A 13,431-nucleotide genomic window follows, 5' to 3' on the forward strand; every position below is an offset into this window, starting at 1 on the left:
CTTCAGATAGCTGTGAAATTAGGTGATTAACTAGTTGTTACTTAACCTTCTAATTTCTGTATAAGTCTAATTACATGAAACAGAAGTTGGTGTTTTGATTTTTTACTTTGCTTTTCTGTTTGGAGTGTCATTGCAACTACTGTATTGTAAATGATGGAAAATAATTGCATATGTTAAAAAAATATGAAACTTTATAAAGAAAAAAAATAAATAAATAAAATTAAAAAAAAAAAAGAAAATTCACTGCTAGACCTCCATGACTGGGACTAACCTTACAGGTTCAATAGAAAGGGCCATGCTGTTGCCAAGGCAACTAAAGTTCAAGATTGGCTGGTCTCCAGGCAGCCTTTTCTAGAGTTGTCTCAAGTGCTCCCACTAGCTTTCTCAGGAGAGGTCCTTCCCTGCCTTTCTCTAACAGCTTGGGGACCTCAGGAGGAAAGCCCAAGAAAACCTGGAATGATGTGAGGTTTGGAAGTTCTGAAGGACAAAGTGTATGGATTAGGTGGCAGTGTCCGCACTGGGAAGAAAGGACGATAGCTTCTCTTTACCCTTGTATCTAAAACGCTCTGACATCAGATCTGTTTTTAACAGTTCTGCTGTTACAGTCCTCTACTGTTGATTGATGTCAGTCCTGAAGCTTGTTAAGCTCTGATTCACTACTAATACCAGCTCTTGAGTGACTTGTGAAGGAGGTGAGACAGGTGATGAGCGTCTGAAGTGAGGAGGCTGGTTAACCTAGGGGTTCTTCACTTTCTGATGTCATAAGAGGTTATGGCGGCCGGCCAGCCTAAGCCAGCAGTAGTTGGGAAAGGCGCGAGACCAAAAACTCCTGGAAGGATGGGTCATTTAGAAGTGGGGCAGAATAGGGCAGTGTAGGCCAGTGAGTGATTCTACTTTGGATTCTCATTTATTCTCCTTAATCTTCCTATGTTTGTTTATATTCTCTCTCTCAAAAGTTTAGCATTTTCCCTAAGTTAGTCCTCACAAAGTACCCCCAAGAGGACAGGACTTACGTGTATTATTTGTCAGACCTTTTCTGTTGGTCTGAGTCAAGGATTGCCACTTAGTGGGCCATTGCGGGCAGGTGGTGTTTTAAGGGCCTGTGCCTTATCCTCGCAGAGCCGGATATGAACGTGCTTAGGTGAGCTGTGTACCCTCGCTTTGACACGTTCCTTGCCATTACGGTCTCACACCTGGCCCGGCTCAACACTGATGTCACGTTTCTTTATAAACCCTTGGATTTGGAATTCAGGATACTAAGACCTCACTGAGAAAAGAAAAAGGAGCTTGAACAAGTAAGTTCTCATTTAAGTGAAATTCCCTTCAGAGCTTGAGAACCTTAGTTTAAAGTCAATCTGCTCTTTTCCCAAATCTCATCTTAAATTTTCTTTTGCCTTTTTTACTAAGGGAAATAGCTTGTCTTTCTGTTTTAGGCCTGTTTCTCTTCCCCCTAATAGTGCATGGCTGCCTCAGCCTGGGAGATTGAAACTTAGAAGCCTGGAATCGCATGCACATAATGATTTTTAAAGTTTGGGTGCCTGGGTGGCTCAGTCAGTTAAGCAGTTGACTTTGGCTCAGGTCATGATCTCAGGGTTTGTGGGTTTGCATCCTGAGTTGGGCTCTGAGCTGACAGCTGGGAGCCTGGAGCTTGGTTGGATTCTCTCTCTCTGCCTGTCCCCTGCTTGTGCTCTCTCATAAAAATAAATAAACTTAAAAAAATAATGAAGGGCACCTGGGTGGCTCAGTGGTTGAGCCGCCAACTTCGGCCCAGGTCAGATCTCACGTTCATGGGTTCGAGCCCCGCATCGGGCTCTGTGCTGAGGGCTAGCTCAGAGCCTGGAGCCTGTTTCCGGATCTGTGTCTCCTTCTCTCTCTGCCCCTCCCCCTCTCATGTTCTGTCTCTCTGTATCAAAAATAAATAAAACATTAAAAAAAATTTAAAAAAACAGTTTTTCTTTTTTTTCTTTTTAAAAAATTTTAAAAAATTTATAATAGTTTATTGTCAAATTGATTTCCATATAACACCCAGTGCTTCTCCCCACAAGTGCCCCCCCTCCATGACCATTACTCCCTTCCCCCCCACCCCCTCCCCCTTCAGTCCTCGGTTCGTTTTCAGTATTCCATAGTCTCTCATGATTTTTGTCCCTCACTCTCCCCAGCTCTTCCCCCTTCCCCTCCCTATGGTCCTCTGTTAGGTTTCTCCTGTTAGACCTATGAGTGCAAACATATGGTATCTGTCCTTCTCCGCCTGACTTATTTTGCTTAGCATGACACCCTCAAGGTCCATCCACTTTGCTACAAATGGCCAGATTTCATTCTTCTTCATTGCCATGTAATACTCCATTGTATATATACCACATCTTCTTGATCCACTCATCAGGTGATGGACATTTAGGCTCTTTAAAAACATAGTATTATTAAAGCCTGAAAAGCCCATTTCTATTTAACTTATATAATTTTTCCCCACTGCATATGAGTAAGGGCCTGGCAGGAAGAAATTAACCTGAAAAATACTTTCAGTATAAAGTAGCACGTGAAAACAGGACTAGAAATGAAAGCTACCTTTCGACATAAAATTTTCAGGTTTTGTTTTGCAAATCTGTTACCTTTCTTGGCATTAATTTTGGCCATTTTCTATCTTTTAGGTTACTGTAGTTGATAAAAGACTGCCAAGCACTGTATTCTTGTTTTTTGCCTAATGACTTTTTTTTCGACACAGAGTTCTGTGGCCTAGTGGTAAAAGAGCGCCTGTGGTTAGAACTGGGGCAGATGTCCAGGGAACTCCCACCTCACCACTAGGCTCGGCCTCTCTTTGACTTTAAGGCGAGCCCTCTTCCCAGGGCTCCTTTCCTTCGTTCCTGTTTCAAAAGATGAAATGGGCGTTAGTCAGTGTCTGTGGTGGTTTTGAATGAAAGTCTGAGTGTGAGGTGTTTATAACTTTCAAGGTAATCAGGAGAGCACAGTAACTTTGTAGGCTTCCTTCTGACCTCTTGGGAAATGAGCTGGTTCTTCCTGAGGTTTCCTGTCGTGAGGATTGGGGCCGGTTGGGCCAAGAAGGTCAAGGGTGAGGAGCAGAAGTCCTTGGGTTGCCTCTCCTGGCCAGGGAGCCTGGGGAGAAAGAAGCCAGCAATGAGGGGAACTTAGAAAGGCAGGTAGTTGAAGGGCCATCGCACGGGCTCTTGGTCAAGTGACTTCATGTGTCGCCTTCCCTCCTTGGCAGGCACTGAGTGACCGCTTCAGCGGTGAGATCCCCGATGACCAGATGGCGCACAGCTCCTTTTTTCCAGATGAATACTTCACCTGCTCCTCCTTGTGCCTCAGCTGTGGGTAAGTGAGACTAGCCATTTTGGGAAAAGAGACTTGAGTGTGCGTGCAGATCACCTGGGGGCTGGTTAAGTCACAGACTCTGAATTAAGGATGAGCTGGCGTCTGAGAAGGTACATTTCCAAGTTCCCAGGTGATCCTGGTAGTCGGGGGACCTCACTTTAAGGTTGTAAGGTACACGGTTATGAAGAATCCTCTTAAGATTCCCACCTGGTTTAGATGAGAAATAGGCTGGCTTCTGGTTTGGGCAGTTTTTACTACAGAAAACTTCAGTTGCTTTTGTTTTTCTGTGTTTCTCCTACCAAGGCTTTTCACTGTAGTCATTAAACTTACTTCACTGATATTTGGTCGCTGGTGTAAAAAGCTCTGTGGTGTAGGTGTCAGTCCTGGTCGATTCCTTTCACTCAGCAAACTCAGAGCACATTAGAATTATCCAGGGATCCGGGGATTATCAAGGCCTGGGCCTCCCTTCCAAAGATTCTCACTTAACGGATCTGGGGTGGGGCCCTCACATCGGTGCATTTAAAAAGGGCCCTCAGATGGTTCTAATATGTTGAGTTGAGAACACTGAATTAGGACAGTGCTTCTCAGACTTTATAATCTGTGTGTTTATCATCTCGGCAGTTTGCTAAATGCAGATTCTGAACCAGAGTTCTGCTTTTAAGATTGTGCATTTCTTTTTTTTTTAATTTTTAAAAATCGTTTATTTATTGTTGGAGAGAGACAGAGTGTAAGCGGGGGGGGGGGGGGGGGGGGGGGGGGGGGGGGGGGGGGGGGGGGGGGGCAGAGAGAGAGGGAGACAGAATGTGAAGCAGCTCCAGGCTCTGTCAGCACAGAGCCTGATGTGGGGCTCGAACTCACAAGCTGTGAGATCATGATGTGGGGCTCGAACTCACAAGCTGTGAGATCATGACCTGAGCCGAAGTCAGATGCTTAACTGACTGAGCCACCAGGCGCCCCAAGATTGTGCATTTCTAACAAGCCCCCGGGTGATGCCAGTCTGTTGACCACACTTTGTCACAGGGGCTTTAGGCTGTGATTCTCACATTTTTAGCATGCATCAGAAAAATGAGAAGAACATGTTAAAATATTGTTGGGCCTTTCTTCCCCAGGTTCTGATTCAGTTGGCCTGACATAGGGCCTGAGGGTTTGCATTTCTGATAAGTGTCCAGGTAATGCTGATGGGGGCCACACTTTGAGGATCAGTGGATTACTTTGAGCTGTTGATGGCTATTAAATCACAGTCCGGTGACTTGTCGGGATGGAGCTCTGGGGATTTCAGTGCATGCAGTCTCCTGGTCCTATAGACCATTCCCCCCCACCCCCCTCTTTACCATTGAATTAAATTATCTTTGCTCACATTGGGACCTCTGGCCCACATTCTCCAGATTTATCCATTTAGAGGAGGAGCCCTGAGCCTTTTATCGTGAATGTTTTTTTGGCATCAAACCCTGTTGACTGTACCTGCTGGGCAGTGAACCACCACTGCCTTGGCTCTGAATTTGTAACAAGGATTTGGCTCTTAGATTACACAGTCTGGGCTCAGAGAATGAAGGATTATTTTGGTGAGGAAAGAGGGATGGTCGTTGCCAGGATGACTTACTTTCCTGTTTACCTCCTAGCCCAGCATGAGGGGCTTAGTCTCTGTTGGATCATCACTTTTCCATTCTAACAGCCTCACCAGGGTTTCCAGAACTTTCCTGTCTGTTCTAGTGAAACTCTAAAGTCCTGATCTCATTTTTGCCTTGTCAGGGTGGTAGAGCTCACTGTTCATTTGGAAGGTTTTCTCGTTCAGCTTAAGCCTCCTCTTACTGTATTGCCAAATTTTGGAGGTTGGTTTTTGTTTTGCATTTTGGCAGTCACAAACCTGTTCTGGTTCAACTTCCCATTTCGTGCTTTTTGGATTTGGGGGTCTGCTGAGAGCCATTCAGGTTTTATTTCCTGTCAGGGTGGTGTTCAGGCTCCCCGCTCCTGCTGTGGGACCAGGTGGTTTTTCCAGGAAGAGGTTCTTCCTTCTCATACAAGGGCAGTAGTGCCATTGAACGCTGTGGATTCAGGAACAAGAGAGGCACATGGATTTCGGAGACCCACGCTGCGCTCTCTGTGCTCAGTACTCAGGGCGCAGTTTGTAACCAAGGCCTGGTTTCGGCCCTGGGTCCGGCTCAGGGTCCGGCTCTCTGCATAAGTGGCAAGGGCTTCTTTAGCCGCCTTACTGTCCGCTTTTGGGCTTCACTCAGGGCCGGATGTAAGAACAGCATGAACCACGGGAAAGAAGGCGTCCCTCACGAAGCCAAGAGCCGCTGCAGATACTCCCACCAGTATGACAACCGAGTTTATACCTGCAAGGTGAGTGCTCTGAGCTTCTCCCTGCCCGGCTTTTGAGAAGGACTGGGTTGGGGCCACCCTTTGCTGCACCGCAAAGAATTTGATACTCTAACCGAATATATCTCTGGAACTTCTTTCCAGCTCTAAGCAAAAGCACTCAGATGCCTTAGTTGTTGGGGCCTGTTGGTTAATTTATTGACTTTTCAGCAGATTTTCCCGTCTCTTCTGTGGGGCTTATAAGCCAGGGTCCTATCCATTGACTGTTCATTCTTCTCCAGAGCAAGAGTGCCCTGCAGAAACCCAGTTGAAGGGACTGTCTCTGTGATGGGTATAAAACTGCAGCTCCATTTTGGGGCCTGGGATTGGTACACACTCAGTCCATGACTGTTCAGGGCACTGGCTTTTTTAGAGCAATGATCCTTCCTCTGATGTGCTGAACTCCTGGTCTCTGAACGCTCAGTTGGTATGGCTTGTCGGGAGGGGACTGGACAGGGACATAAAGCTGCCAGGGGGTCTGGTGTATGGGGAAGCTGGCAAAGTGCTCCATGTTGCAGGCCTGCTATGAGAGAGGCAAGGAGGTCAGCGTAGTGCCCAAGACATCCGCTTCCACCGACTCCCCCTGGATGGGCCTCGCAAAATACGCCTGGTCTGGGTGAGTTTAAATGACAGCGATGTAGCTGAGGGCTGTTGGTGTGTTCTCTGCCAGGTTCCTGGCTGGGTAACAGTGCCCGTCTGCCTTCCTTGTAGGTATGTGATCGAGTGTCCTAACTGTGGCGTGGTCTACCGCAGCCGGCAGTACTGGTTTGGGAACCAGGATCCTGTGGATACGGTGGTACGGACCGAGATTGTGCATGTGTGGCCCGGAGTAAGAGCTGTTCTATTTTTCTTCCTGTATCGTTCCATTTTTCACGCGTGTGAAAACATGGAGCTTGTTTAGAATTCAGGTTAACCATGTGTTTTGATGTATTGGTGGTTTAGGAAGGCAGGATCTAGAGAGCCTTTCTTGTGCCAGACCATCAATGATTTTCGTTTCTTCTTGGATATATAGGAGAAGCACAACTTGCAGTATATTCTAAGAAGTGGGATTACTGTAGACCCTGTTTTATATATATATATATTTTTTTTAATTTATTTTTATATTTACGTCCAAATTAGCATATGGTGCAACAATGATTTCAGGAGTAGATTCCTTAATGGCTCTTACCCATTTAGCCCCCATCCTCCCTCCCACAACCCCTCCAGCAACCCTCTGTTTGTTCTTCATATTTAAAAGTCTCTGTTTTTAGACCTTATTTTTAATTTGACTTTTGAATTCAATTTTGAGGTAGTGATATGATGATTTCATTCTGCATCAAACCACAGTTCACCCTTGGGAATTACCAGTAAATCATAACACACCCAAAACCTTTTCTCTTTGTAGAAAAAAAAGGTTTTCTTCTCTAAGGAACTTATCTTACTTGCTGGTGTTCCCCTTGCTGGGTGGCTCCTAAGGTCAGCCTGACTGGCCTCCCTGCAGCCATCTTGAACTTTCTTGGGTCCTACAGCTCACAGACCTGAAGGTTTCCTTAGTGTTTTGTTCCTCCTCTCTCCAGTTTCCAGCCCCACTGAAATTTAATCCTGTAGTATGGTCTCAATTCTGGAGCTCACCCTCTTGGCATAATGGGCCAGGCCATCCTGTCCCAAGGACTTAACGTGGCCTTGAACTAGTATATTTTTCTCACTGTACCTTTTATGACTAATGTCTTGTTTTTGGATCTGTTCTTGTGAAAGCTATTGTCTCTATGGTAAATATTTCCCAAGAAAGTGGTAATATCGTAGTTCACTTTTAGGCCACATTCCTCATGGTCCTTGGGATTCGGGGATACAGGCCCCTCCCCTTCTGTTTGTTCACTCACTCATTATTTGAACTTAGGTTGGTTGAGTACTGTGTGCCCAAAATTGAACCAGACACTTAAAAATATAAAAATGAAAAAGATCGGTTATTATTTTCAGAGGGTTCGGTCTAATAGCGAGTCAAATACGTAAAGAGATAACTGTCTTTACACACGAAAATAGGATTCTTAGAAGAAACTGAAAGGAAGGGCTAAACCCAGCCTGGGGGGTGGGGGGCTTCCTGGAGGAGGTACCATCCTTACTTAAGAATCTCCTGGATTGTACATGTTGTTTGGCAGGTAAGGCCTGAATTGAAGAGCTGTGCACCACATCTTCTGGTCGCCTTGAAGGGAATAAGTCAGTAATGACTGATTGGCTGTGGTCTTGCCTAGAAGGTGGAGGGACTCTTGGTCAACTCTTCAGTGCCAGGGAGTTTGTGGTTCTGAGTTGACCGTGATGAGTGTGCTACTCACCTGAGACCCCTCTCCTTCCTTCCTGTTTTACTCTTTTTGGAGCATGATGGGAGCCTGCATTTTCATTTCAGACTGATGGATTTCTGAAGGACAACAACAATGCTGCCCAGCGCCTCTTGGATGGGATGAACTTTATGGCTCAGTCGGTGTCTGAGCTTAGCCTTGGGCCCACCAAGGCTGTGACTTCCTGGCTGACAGACCAGATCGCCCCTGCGTACTGGAGGCCCAACTCCCAGATCCTGGTACGGTGTGACAGGATGCCCCGCGTCCCTGGCGGAGCCCACTGTCGTGCCGCTCCGCCCCGTTCCAAGCTTATTCTCTGAGGGAGGTGTGAAATTTTCTCTGGCAGTCAGATTAGCTCCCAGAGTATTAGGAAAGCTGGGGTGCATTAAGGCAGCCAGTGTTCTCTTTGCCCATTGATTTCCCTTTGTGTTACTCTGCGATTATTCTCCTTCCGGTGGGTTTTAGTTTCTTTCCTTCAAGGACTAGTTATTATTGGTTAGATAGAAGTCTGAAGTCTTAGATAACAGACACAGGAGGAAAAGGGGGCATTTGGAGGTCATTTGGCTTGGCTCATAGATCTCTACAATTCCCACATCAGGGGAGTCCTCAGCTTTGGCCCCAACACTTTGTGACAGGAAGCTCACTCTCCACCAACTTCCCGAAGGCTCTTTTGAGAAGCTGTGGGGGGAAAAAATGAATTCTCAGTGGTCTTTGTGCTAGAATTAGCATAGTTTTTTCCGAGAACGCTGTGCCTCAGCCAAATAGATATGAGGTGCCTTTCCAGGCATTTCTTGGAAGAAAAGGATAGTCACAGCTGTGCCTCAGTGGGTGCATTCCATGTGACTGGAGGTCTTCGGTTGTCTGCATGACAACTGTTGGGTTCCTGCCCTTGCACGTGTCCTGAGGTCTTCCCCCTGGGCCTCACTGACTTCTCTCAGCTGAGCAGAAACCAGTAATACCTGCCTCTCTGTTTGTTTTGGGCTTGGAACAGAGCTGCAACAAATGCGCTACATCCTTTAAAGATAACGACACCAAGCATCACTGCCGGGCCTGTGGGGAGGGCTTCTGTGACAGCTGTTCATCCAAGACCCGGCCAGTGCCTGAGCGGGGCTGGGGCCCTGCGCCCGTGAGGGTGTGTGATAACTGCTATGAAGCCAGGAATGTCCAATTAGGTAACGTGGGGCCCAGTGGCTGCAAGGGTGGAGGGCCCTCTCTTCGGGACTGGGTACTGGGAAGTGGACCCTCACATGCTTAACCCTAGGTTTTTTTTTTTTTTTTTATTGTTTATTTTTGAGAGAGAGCAAGACGAGGAGGGGCAGAGAGAGAGGGAGACCGAGGATCTGAAGTGGATCTTGCGCTAATAGCAGAAAGCCTGAGGCAGGGCTCAAACTCCCAAACCAAGAGATCATGACCTGAGCTAAAGTCTGATGCTTAACCGACTGAGCAACCCAGGCGCCCCATAACCCTATTCCTAATCTAGTCGGTCTTCTAAGCGTAGAGTCCTAGGGGTGCTAGTTCTGGGTTGGGGGTTTTAACCTTATCCTGTGTTTATCAGACTTGGCTTAGACTGGGTCGTCTTCCTGGAGAAGGCTCTTGGTCATGCTTCTAGAACCTTCCTGGCTTCCCTTAAAGGAAGGTTCTAAAACAGCTCCAGAGTGAGGTAAAGGACTGATAAAGGTCCCTCAGTTTTAGGGTCTGTCCTGACCCACAGCCCCGACCCTTGTAGTCTATGCAGGGCAGCAGAGCGTTTGCCCTGAGTTGTCCATCTGGGAAATGACTACGAGGTGACGGCTTTTCCTTTCTCGTTGTCCACAGATGTTACCGAGGCACAGGCCGACGATGAGGGCGGGACGCTGATTGCTCGGAAGGTGGGCGAGGCCGTGCAGAGCACCTTAGGAGCTGTGGTGACCGCCATTGACATACCGCTAGGTGGGTGTAGCGGATGTGGGATGAGGGGCTTCACAGTGCCCTGGGCTGTCCTGTCACAGGCTTGCTGGCCTAGATTGAGTTGGGCAGCAAGGAGTTGATGGAAAATTTACATTTTCTTGCTTCTGCATATGTTTCTTCCTGGGGACCATCTCTTTATACCTTTATTGCTGTGTAACAAACTGCCTGAACACATAGAGGCTTCAAACAACTGCCGTTTTATCACGTTTCACAACTTTGAGTCAGGAGTGGCTATTATTCTGGTCAGGTGGCATTGCTGGAGTTTCCATCTGCTCCAGCGTGGCAGCCTGTCTTGAGGGGCTAACCTCACTGACACACTGGGTACTTTGGCAGGGATGCCTGGAAGGTGGGCTTGATAGAACCCATCTCCCTGTGTTCTCTAGGCCCCTCTTCGTGGTTTCTCCAGTGGAAGTTAGACTTTTTACACGGGCGCTCAGGACTCACATTCCAAGAGATAGAAAGTAGATGCCACCAATGTCTTAAGGTCTAGGTCTGGAAACTGGTACTCCTGCTGTAGTTTCCCGTAGTCACCAAGCCTGCCTGGACTTGAGGGAGGGGGCAGGAGTAACAGAATTGTGGCTGTCTTAAATCTACCCCACTAGCCAGTTCTTCATTTAGGATTTAAGATTGTTATTCACCTCAGGATGTGAGGGTTACTCGTAACTAGGACGGTGAGGGGAAGGGGTGGGGAAACACATCGGTGTGTGGAAGGCTTAGACAGGGTTGGCTGGGCCTGGGCTGCTTCTGCCTGTTGCAAGGAGCAAAATGGCTCCTGGGTTGGGTGGTGGTGAACATTGTTTGGATCTGGTTTACCACCACTGGTGCTCGAAGGTGAGTAGATGATGAACTTTTGACTCAAGGGTGTAGGACTAGGTTTGCCCAGGCTTGAAGCTCAGGTTGCATCCGCTCTCAGGGGGTACTCGGGAGAGGCAAGGCTGCCCTTGGCACAGAGAGCCCACCTTCTGCTCCTCACGGGGCTCGCCTGCTGTGCACTCGCTGGCTGGCGGGTCCCAGGTCAGGGCGTTAGACACCTTCTTCCTTGTAATCTGCACAACCGCTCTTGAAGGCAGGTTGTTGAAGACAAGGAAGCAGGGCCCTGAGCAGTTGGGTAACGTCTCCTACCCCTGCAGCTGTTGGAGAACATGTGCTCCGTGGAGCTGGAGTCGTGATGAAGGGATGTCCTGGCTCCTGAGTCTGGGCTGCTTTATCCTTACTCTAGGGGTCCCCTGCGAGCCCAGGGGACATGCATGCCTCAGTGCCTAGGCTCCAGCTCCTGAGATCCGGAGCTGCGTGGTACAGGGCGAAGGCCACCGTAGGGGACTTTGTGCGCGGCAGGACTGTCCGAGGCTGCGTCTTGCCCGGTGGGACTTGGCGTGCGGGTTCCGCATACCCCCCTCATCCTTGTTGGCTCCCTGCAGGTCTGGTGAAGGACGCGGCCCGGCCGGCGTACTGGGTGCCTGACCACGAGATCCTGCACTGCCACAGCTGCCGGAAGGAGTTCAGCATCAAGCTTTCCAAGCACCACTGTCGGGCCTGCGGGCAGGGCTTCTGTGACGAGTGCTCCCACGACCGCCGGGCCGTCCCCTCTCGAGGCTGGGACCATCCTGTCCGAGTCTGCTTTAACTGCAATAAAAAGCCCGGTGACCTTTAACCCCAGCTCCCCTCCTAGTCCTTCACAATTCCTTAGGTTCTCAGGGTTAGAAACAGAAGTCTCATTGAGGTAGGCCCTCCTCCCGGGGGCACCTGTTATGCTATGTCCTCTACTCAGTCCAGGGCCACTGTCCTGTGGTGGGGGGAGGGGGGAGCCTGGCCAGAGCCTAATGTGTGAACCCCTCTGGGCAGGGGACTGAGCAGCGTAAAGTCAAGGGGAGTGAACCTGAATCGGTTGCATTTACTGGAGTTAAGAAAAATCCAACTCCGTGTATAGCCTAGTCAGGCTGCTGAGGGATGGGAAGACTCAGCCCAGTCTGTCCCCAGCACAGGGATAAGGTGGCCGTGGCCCCAGTCTCCCCCCCCGCCCACCCTCCAGAACAGAGCCAGGTTCAGAGCCACTGTGTTACTAGTCACCTTTGCTTCTTCTCTGTGAGCCTTTGAAGTGTCTCCTTTCCTTGCCTTTTCCCAGGTACCTCTTTCTTGGAATAGCCTGAAAGGAATCTACCTGGGCCCTCTGGAATTGGGTCCCCATTCCTGGTCCAGGCCTGTTTCAGTCAGAGACTGCCCAGCTTAGCGTGCAGCTCGCCAGAGTGGGTGGAAGGTGAGGGGTAGGGTCCCGGCCCTGAGAACTGGGGGGAGAACAGACGGAGACGGGCCTTCCCCCGCAGTGTCTCCTGCTTCTTGATGCCCGTGTCCACTTGGCTTTACCAGAGGCCGCGCCCTGCTCCTACACAGAGCACCTGCTTCCTTCCCCTCGCCCCGCAAGCCCACCATCTGCTTCTGAGTGTTGCACTAGGATTTTTATTGCTTATTTTGAAGTGTCTTAATTCTGTTCCCTGATACATGACCCTTCTAGCAATACTGGAGGGGTGCTCATGAGAAGTCTTCCAGGGAAACCGCACCGAATGGACTGTTAGTTGTTTTAAATATATATAAATATTTCAACGGATAATAAAGGAAAACATTCTCTCTGGTTCTTGCGAGAGAAGTTAAACTTTTGTTTCCCAGCAAGAAAGAGCCAGGACCTCCATCTCTCTGGAAAGAGACTGTTGTGCTGAAACCCCATCGTCATGGCAGGTTTTCTTCAGTGGCCAAAACCGAAGAATTAAACGCGGCGTAGTTCTTAACTGAACTGGTGGGTGGGCCAAACTGCGAAGAGGTACGTGGCAGTCATTCCTGGCATGAGTGTCAGTGTGACGTGAGCCCTGGAGCGTGTTGGTCCTTCTCAGACCTGCCCCCTTACTGCCTCCTGTGGCCCAGCGACTCGGGCCCTACTCTAGTACTGTGTATTATCAAATTCACCGTTATAAAGGAGTCTTCCTGCTGAATGTGGACTGTGCTCTTTCCTTTAACTTCATCAGTCAGTCTTGCCTCTTTCTAGTCATTAGGAAAGTAGCTGGTGGCTTTCAGAGCAGAAGCCAGCGAGAGGCAGGTTTCTAGAGTGGTCCTATTTGGCCAGTAATACCTCAGCCTGTTACTGTAACGAGGACTTAAAGGCAGAGTCAGGTACCACAGACCATGCTAGGCGTTTGTGTCATGATGAGCTGTTTGCCGCCGGGTTTTAGACAGATGGCCTCCTCCAGCTGTTTGCTAACTGGGACCTTTGTGGCTGTCCCTTCAGAGCATGAGAACTGATGCTCACAGAACTCTCTGGGGGTGAGGGCTCCACACGTGCTCACTGGCCATGCCGTCGTCCTGTACTTGGGCTGTTCGTCAGAGCTTTCCAGGGCAGGGTGGCCGGCTGTAGTGGCTGTCTTCAGGGTTTCGCTTGTAGCTGTGGGGCCGCAGTCCACGGGGAGTCCTCTCACAGAAGAGACTAGGTGCTGCTGTCAGC

The 13,431-nt window shown here is 49.0% G+C and overlaps 1 protein-coding gene across 2 annotated transcripts in view; it reads left to right on the forward strand.

Annotated features, from left to right (window-relative positions):
• Positions 1-12,925, forward strand: part of ZFYVE1 (zinc finger FYVE-type containing 1) — a 48,537-nt gene extending 35,612 nt beyond the window's left edge. For both annotated transcript variants that reach the window (XM_029951104.1, XM_029951105.1), the window contains exons 5-12: positions 3,221-3,327; positions 5,562-5,670; positions 6,204-6,301; positions 6,397-6,514; positions 8,066-8,236; positions 8,989-9,169; positions 9,813-9,926; positions 11,363-12,925. In XM_029951104.1, the coding sequence (XP_029806964.1) occupies positions 3,221-3,327; positions 5,562-5,670; positions 6,204-6,301; positions 6,397-6,514; positions 8,066-8,236; positions 8,989-9,169; positions 9,813-9,926; positions 11,363-11,595 (1,131 nt within the window). In that variant the 3' untranslated portion in view covers positions 11,596-12,925. The remainder of the gene's footprint in view (positions 1-3,220; positions 3,328-5,561; positions 5,671-6,203; positions 6,302-6,396; positions 6,515-8,065; positions 8,237-8,988; positions 9,170-9,812; positions 9,927-11,362) is intronic.
• The last annotated feature ends 506 nt before the right edge of the window (positions 12,926-13,431 follow it).

Source organism: Suricata suricatta, chromosome 9 (assembly GCF_006229205.1).
Source record: "Suricata suricatta isolate VVHF042 chromosome 9, meerkat_22Aug2017_6uvM2_HiC, whole genome shotgun sequence".
NCBI classification, from domain to species: Eukaryota; Metazoa; Chordata; class Mammalia; order Carnivora; family Herpestidae; genus Suricata; species Suricata suricatta.